At 35.1% G+C, this 8466-nt stretch overlaps 1 protein-coding gene across 1 annotated transcript in view; it reads left to right on the forward strand.

Annotated features, from left to right (window-relative positions):
* DENND4A (DENN/MADD domain containing 4A) overlaps nucleotides 1-8466 on the forward strand; it is a 175146-nt gene that overhangs the window by 85198 nt on the left and 81482 nt on the right. Inside the window, exons 16-19 of the mRNA XM_012644820.1 lie at nucleotides 4298-4431; nucleotides 7356-7491; nucleotides 7982-8188; nucleotides 8275-8403. Of these exons, the coding sequence (XP_012500274.1) occupies nucleotides 4298-4431; nucleotides 7356-7491; nucleotides 7982-8188; nucleotides 8275-8403 (606 nt within the window). The remainder of the gene's footprint in view (nucleotides 1-4297; nucleotides 4432-7355; nucleotides 7492-7981; nucleotides 8189-8274; nucleotides 8404-8466) is intronic.

Genomic DNA, 8466 nt, shown 5'->3' on the forward strand with positions numbered 1-8466 from the left:
TTTAATTCTTTTTAGAGATGGGGTCTCTCTGTCACCCAAGCTAGAGTACAGTGGCACAATCATAGCTCACTGCAGCCTGGAACTCCTGGGCTCAAACAATCCTCTGGCCTCAGCCTCCTGACTAGCTGGGACTGCAGTTGTGGGCCACCATGCCTGGCTAATTTTTTTAAATTTTTTATTTTTAGAGACGGGGTCTCACTGTTTGGCCCAGGTTTCGAACTCTTGGACTGAAGCGATCCTCCCACGTAGCTGGGATTGCAGGTGCCAGCCACTGCACACAGCCGAGTAGTCCTCTTATTATGTTCCATCGTGGAGACAGGGGTAGTCTCCAGTCTTTCTAGCAACCTTGTCTATTTATTTTAACCTTTTTATTCTGACCCATCCTTTCTACTTCATTGTCATTGCTGCCCTTACGAATTAGATTAACCCCATTCCATCTGCATGAAAATATCTGTGGCTATAAAGAATCTTATTTATTCTTGGGTTGACCATGGACAGACACCACATCCTACTAGTGATACCTATGATTTTGAATTATTATTGACATGTTTCTAATGTTGTTTTTAAAAATACCTTTAGTTTTTCTAATAATGGCTAAAGCATTCTTTGTTTTTATTGAAAGTTTAATTTTTTAACACTTTTCTTAAATTACTAAAGTAACAGGAAATGTGGAAGATAAAAGGGAAAAATAAAACTCTGTAAGCCCAGGGCCCAAATGTAAAATCCATTTTACATTTACTTCCAATGTTTTTCACAAAATTATAAGATGGATTTTTATTTTTGTACCTAACCAGATCTTAAGCATTTTTAATATTGCTGCTACATATTTTAAGAGTAAATTTTTGCTTCTACCAGAATAAACCATGATACAGTTTAAAAAGTTAAATTTTACAAGGCTGTGTCTCATTCCTACCCACCTTGTTTCTGTTCCCCAGAGGCAATCACTTTCTCTTCCCACTATTTCTTCAGTCATTTACCTTAAGATATGAGGGAGTTTTTATTGCTGCTTATTGTTTTCTGTATTATCTGTTGTATCACATTTACTACCATCACCAGTCTCCCAATATAGTTATGAGTTTTGGTCAAATAATTGTTCAGTGTTAGCTAGTGACAGCTAGGCCACATAAATACTGTAATTAAATTTCCTTTTATGTGTGGATTTTTGTTTTCCCTCAGGTCAGTAATTGTTGTATTTTTTGTTTTGTGTCTATTTTTAATTCATCTCCGAATTCTTGTACAGAAGTGAAAAATCTCTCAATTTTTCCATCATATCAAGTAATCTATCCATTTGATTTTTGGGGGAGAGAGGAGTGGAAGAATTCTTGCTGTAGCTTTCCATCCTCTTGTTCCAGTCTGAACTGATTGCTTTCTAGTTTGTCATCGGGGATTTTCCCTCACCATCGTCTTGGGAATTATACTGACCTCTCTCCAGTGTTGGATGCCACATTTTGCCTTCAATAACTTACTATTTCTTGGTTTATTTCCTTGTTATGGTGAAGCATATCTTCCAATAGCTTAGTGAGAAAGGTTCAATGGAGATACATTTTTTGACACCCTGCGTGTCTGAAAATTTTTTTATTTTCTCCTAATATTTGATTGTCAGTTTGGTTATATTAAAATTTTGAAATCATTGCTGTTGTGTTTTAAGCTCCTACTCTTATTGATAAGTCTAATACTATCTTGATTTCTGATCTTTTGTACCAGATCTCTTTTTCCCTCTGGAAGCTTTTAAGATCCCCGATGCTCTGAAATTTTGTAAGGATATGCCTCATGTAGGCCTTTTTTTCTTCATTGAGTTAGATACAAGCAGGCCCATTTAATCTGTGGGTTCATTTTCTTCCATTCTGATTAATTTCTTCCTCTATTTTCTCTGTTATCTTTTTCTGAAATACATATCTGAATATTGGCCCTCCTGGCCTGATCCTCTTTTCTTATTTTTTTCATTCTATTTTCTCTCTCTTTGTCTTTCAGTTCCACTTTTTGGGAAATTTCTTCAATTTTATCTTCTAACCCTTATAGTATACTTTTTATTTCTTCTATCACATATGTAATTTCCATAAACTTTTTTTATTCATTGAATGTTCCTTTTTAATAGTATCTTGTTCTTATTTTATGGACATAGGATTATTCATTTTAGTTATATTGAAGATTTCTTCTCCCTGCATCGTCTCTGCTGCTTCTGAGTACTTTTAATATTTATTTTGTTCTCTTTAATGTTATTGGTTTTCTTTGTGTCTAGTAATCTTTGGTTGCTGTTCATTTTCAAGAGTGAGACTTGTGCTTCACTGAAGCTATTTCCAGGAAAGTGGAGCTTGGGGTTTCCTTAGGTTTGAAATTGATACTCATAACAGAACTTAACTATTTCACTGGAGTCCCTCTTTAATCAGTGTCTATAATTCTTTTCTTTAGCCCAGCTAGTTTCCCCAAAAGGTATTCCCCAGTCTCTAGCCTGAGTAGAATAAGCCTAACTTGCCAAAATTCTCAGAGCTCAATGGGAAAGATAACTGAGGTTATCTCTTTATTGGAAAGTAAGGCTTTTTTACTTTATCTGTTTTCAGTAACCTCCCTCATCGCCTCCAGCATCCTTAAGTCTAAAGTCCCTGTGGTTCACCCAGAAAGATCCAACCTAGTCTCCTGCTAGCTCTGGGGAAAGGTAGTATTGAGTTGGGCCAGGAATCTGAGAGTCCTTAAATGCAGGCTTTTACTAATTCTCCTGCTTCAACCCCACTTGTACTCCCATCTGTAAGTACTTCTAATGCTTTCCTTTCCTGACCTGTCTGGGGCTCTACAGGGCAAAATGGCTTGCTTTTTGGCATCCCTCCTCTGTCCCTCCCCAGTGGCAGATACGTGACTTTCAGTTTTCACAGGTCACACCAATCTACTTTGTAGCTTCTAAAATATTTTGAACTCCAGACTGTGCTGCTTTTCTCCTTTCTAGTTCATTTTGTCTTTGCAAGTGCTTTGTTTTGTCTCCTTACTCTCATTCTGGTGGAATTTCTGGAGGTATTGAAGGCCAGCTGCTGTGTTTAATTTGTCTTATTCAACCAGAAGTCTACATAATCTTTACTATTTTAATTTTTAGTGACTAAATTTCATCCAGTGTATTTACTATACTTCATTCATTTACTTATTTTTTGACATGTAGATGACTTCCAATTTATTGCTATTGCAGTCCTCCGAAAAACATCTTTCATGCCAATAGCTTTTTTTCATGTTAGGTTATTTTCTTCGAATAAAGTGGAAATTTTTAAACACATCTTGCTTTCTAAAAAAGCAATTTTGTGCCAATTTTTAGTACTAGCAGGGTATGTGATTATCCAGTTTACTCTATTTATTGTATCATTGCTAATTGCACCATGTAAAAGCCTTTTTGACAAGCTGAAAAGAAAGATATCTTCTTTTATACTAATTTTTTTTTTTTTTTTTTGGGACAGTGTCTTGCTCTGTGGCCCAGGCATGAGGGCAGTGGCATGATCATAGCTCACTGCAAACTCAAACTCCCGGGCTCAAGTGATCCTCGTGCCTCAGCTTCTGGAGTAGCTGGGCCTACAGGCGTGCTCCATCCCGCCCAGCTAATTTTTCTATTTTTTGTAGAGACACGGTCTCTCTCTTGCTCAGGTTGGTCTCAAACTCCTGACCTCAAGTGATCCTCCCACCTTGACCTCCCAAAGTGCCAGGACTACAGGTGTGGGCCACTGCACCTAAAGTGCTTTTGAATATTGATGTGACTAGAGCTTAACTCAAAAGTACTTCTACATAACTGAAAGAACTTAGAGAAGTTTGTTATATTTAGTATAAATTTTAAAAATATACAGAATCCTCTATTTTTATCACACACACACATATATGCATTTTTTAAAATCTTATTTCTTGATTACATTTGTATGATTCAAAATGCAGAACAATATAAAAAGGTACATATTGGGACATCTGGGTTCCTACCCCATCCTCATCCACTCTATTCTTCTCTTCTTCCCCATATACGTAATTACTTTTCTTAGTATCCTTCTAGTATTTCTTTATGTAAATGTAAAAAAAAAATGAATAAATGTTCTTATTTTCCCCTGTTTTTTACTCAAAAGATAGTCTACTATTTACAGTGATTGGCACCTTGCTATTTTCACTTATCATCGAGCTCTTTCTGTAGTGGTACATAGAGAACTTGCTCATTCTTTTTTTTTTTTAATAGCTCTTTAGTATTCATCTGTGCAGATGATTTATTTAACCATTCCCCTATAGATGAATACATGGCTAACCAACATGGTTTTTGTAATATGTGTTTTTTAAACTCCTTCAGGTGGATGTGGACAAGAGCGGTGAAGTGCGACTTATAGAACTGGATGAATCTTTCAAAAGTGAACATACTGTTTTTGTAACACCACCTGAGATCCCCCATCTACCCAATGGTGAAGAACCCCCTTTACAGTACAGGTATTCAAGAGGCAGAATGTTTGAGATTGAAAAAGAGAAGCGATCCATCATCTGTGACGTAGCTTTCTAAGGACTGTGGTATTTTCAAAAATCCAAACTTTACAGATCCCTAATTTTTAGGTGGTAAGCAAGCTTATCCCACATCCATTATTAAGTTTTGAGGTATAAAAATAAAAAATATATAATTTTGCATAATTTTGCATAATATAGACTTGGAAAGCTCTCTAATTATGTCTGCATAAGTATCTGTCCTCGCAAATGTCGATTAAATTCAGTTAGACTCCTCGCCTCAAATGGAGCACTTTTATTATAGAATTCTGATCTTTGTTTCTCACTAAAGCTGGTTTCCTCACCTTCAGTCCCTCTTTTCATCCCATACACACATTGATTAATACAGCCTTGATTTACAAAAAGATCAAATCTAATTTAGAGTCAATATTTGTGGCCTTAATTTGTGTGATATCATCTTTTAGGCTATTAATTTTGTCATGAGTTTTTATTTTTAAATCATAGACATACAGAATTATCAGAATTGATCACTATTAATTTAGGAAATTTGGTTAGACACTGTGCTAAGGGCTTGGTATATAGACTTGAGTTCTGCGCTGTCCCTGCCTTCAAGTCTAGTGGAGAATAGAGGAAAGTCTTGAGCACAGTAAAATAGGGCTATGATACAGGTAGATTTATTATTTAGTCTTTAGTCTTTATTATTTATTTTTACTTAAAATTGTATTTTCTTTTAGAATTTAAATGTTTTTTTAATTCTCCAGTAATACTTTGCTACTTTGTTTAAAGATCGTAAAACCACTTTACCTCTATTATTCATTGAGTCACAGCTTGTTATTTTCATTGAAAAGGATTTTTCAGGACATCCTCATATATGACTAACATTAAATCCTTCATTTTACAGATGAAAAAATGGCATGGTAGATGTTTGTGAATGTAGATTAATTCAGAAACCACTTGATTTCTGCTCTTTTCATCTAGTAATGATGTTTTCATATCACTTTTTAAAAAATCTGTCTTTTTGTCAAAGGTATTTCAAATATTTCTCTTAATTTTTCTCTTCTTCTTTTTTCCTTTTTCTTTTCTTTTCTTTTTTTCGAGACACAGTCTCGCTCTGTTGCCCAGGCTAGCGTGCAGTGGTGTAATCATGGCTCACTGCAGCCTCGAACTCCTGGGCTCAAGCAATCCTCTTGCCTCAGCCTTCTAAGTAGCTGGGACTGTGGGTGCATGCCACCATGCCCAGTTAATTTTTTTTTTAGTTTTTTGTAGAGACAGGATCTTACTATTGCCCAGGCTGGTCTCAAACTCCTAGCCTCAAGTGATCTTCTCACCTTGGCCTCCCAAAGTGCTGAGATTACAGGTGTGAGCCACCACCTGGCCCCTTCTTTTTCTTTTTAAACAAGATCTCATTTCTTTGATCTCTTTTACTTTATACTTTTTAGTCGTCTTCTGGTATGTTTCACTAATATAGTTTTGTTTTTCTTTCTCTGGTTTGCTTTTAACTTTTTAATTTAAATTTTACTTTTAGATTTAGTCCTTGAATGAGAAAATTACTTAGCTTAAAAAGTTTTCTTTTTTTTAAAGTGTAAATCATTTTTTTTCTTGAGGCTACCAATATAATTTTTGGTATAATCATAACTATCATTGGAAAAACAAATGTCCTTAATGAGCACAGAGGGTCCTCCTAATAAGAGATGACTCATACACTTAATTATCCGTGTAAAATAATGAGACATTTCCATAAGGCACACAAAATGGTCTTATTATCTCACCATGTACATAGAATGAATTTTCTAAAGAGATATGGCTTTCCTGAATTTCTTTGCTGTTTCCTACTCAACATTCAATCATTACTAATATTTTATTATTCTACAGAATTTGCCTATAGTAATGAATAACAGTTATTGTTTATCCTCTTTTGTTATAGTTACGTTTGTTCTTAATGAAAACTGTATGCCTTTAAAAACATTGTGTAATATTCTTAAATAGGTTGAGTGTGTTGTTTGGGAGCCTCTTTTCTTTTCAGCATGTCTTTATTCTAGCTGCTACCTTTTACTTATTTACTTATTTTAGAAATGAGGTCTCGCTATGTTGCGCAGGCCTGCAGTGCAGTGGCTATTCATAGGTGTGATCATAGGACATTACAGCCTTGAACTCCCCGGCTTAAGTTACCCACCTGCCTCAGCCTTCTGAGTAGCTGGGACTACAGACATGTACAACTGTGCCTGGCCTACCTGGTACCTTTTAAATGACCAGAGCACCTTGTTCTAGCACCCTAATTAGACCTACCTGCTCATAGAGCCACCTATTCTAATCTTTTCTTCCTCTTCTTCAACCTCCTCAATTTTCTTTCTCATAAATGAGGCCCTGAACCTGCTAGCTAGCCTGATAAGCCAATTCATGATAACGTGAGAGCTGGGCCTGGTTTGCTAGTGTGTTAAACCTAAGGTTGTTATTTGCATCTTTCTAAGAGGGAGGTTCTACAGTAAATATGTTAATCCAAAGCAATGACTTTAATGATTATTCTGTTTGAAAGAGTACTGATTTGGTGGACCCTTTACTGACTGTCACATTATCTATTATAATATGTTGGCAATATATTTACATGAATACTAACTTTTAAAAATTTTCTTGAGACTTTGGAGTTTAATGTCAAGTTCCAGAAAATTTAAGTGTATTTTCCTTTTTCCCCAAAAAATATATACTTAAGTCTGTATTTGGCTGTTACACTTCTAAACATTATAATAAGAAAAGCAACATTAGTATGAATATTTGCTGAGCATATATCATAGTCTAATGGAGAAAGATAGTTAAAATAAATTCTAGGTTAAGAAGTTATTGATCATAATTTTTTTAGCTTCTAACCACAATGATCATCTGTGTATACTTGAGAACTTTTTTTTTCCTTTCTGAAACAGCTATAATGGATTTCCAGTTCTTAGGAACAATTTATTTGAGAGACCTGAAGGATTTCTACAAATGCGAAAGAACAAATTGCCTTCAAAATCAAGTAGCCCTAGTAGCCCTTCTCCTATGTTCAGAAGAACAAAACAGGTGCTTTGAAATTTTTGCGTTCTTCCTGTAATCAAATACCCTCCCTTAACATACTTTATAACCCTGTATATAGCTATTGCTAGATTATCATGCACCCCAAAGCACTATGAAGATAGTTTAGGGTATCTGACTTTTTTTTTTTCTCTTTTTTTTCTCTCTTTTTTTTTTTTTTGTAGCCAGTCAAATTTAGCAGTGGGAGGTTGAATACCAACTTTAGTGACACTAATGTTAATAAGTTCTGATAACCCACTACCATTGGACCAGCCAGGGTAATCTGACTTTAAGAAATAAACAAATTCTCTTGTCCTAGAACTTTATTTTACATATCATTTAAAGTAGATTCAAGCAGTGGCTTGAAAATACATTAATTATGGACAGATTTGTTGTGGAAACATTATAAAAGCATGTGACTTGTACTTGTTCAGCATTTAGCTAAATAATAATGCCTAGGTGTATAAATTTGTTAATAAGATCCTTATATTTTTTCTAGGAAATTAAGTCAGCCCATAAAATTGCCAAGAGATATTCTTCTATCCCTCAGATGTGGTCTAGGTGTCTGCTGCGTCACTGTTATGGACTGTGGTTTATTTGTCTCCCAGCTTATGTGAAAGTATGTAATTCAAAAGTCAGGGCTCTGAAAACAGCATATGATGTGCTTAAAAAAATGCAATCAAAGAAGATGGATCCACCTGATGAGGTAATGATTATTCTTTAAAGTGCATTATTCTAGATTTATATACATAGACATCTTTGTTTCTGTACACTTTGGAACTTGTGTTTCAGGTGTGCTACCGCATTCTTATGCAGCTCTGTGGACAGTATGATCAGCCAGTGCTTGCAGTTCGAGTGCTTTTTGAAATGCGGAAAGCTGGTATTGACCCTAATGCCATTACTTATGGTTATTATAATAAGGTAAATTAATGTGATTTAATAGAGAAATAGTATTATTTTTATCATCATACAATCTTAATTTAG

The sequence above is a fragment of the Propithecus coquereli genome, unplaced genomic scaffold (assembly GCF_000956105.1).
Source record: "Propithecus coquereli isolate 6110/MARCELLA unplaced genomic scaffold, Pcoq_1.0 Scaffold221, whole genome shotgun sequence".
NCBI lineage: Eukaryota > Metazoa > Chordata > Mammalia > Primates > Indriidae > Propithecus > Propithecus coquereli.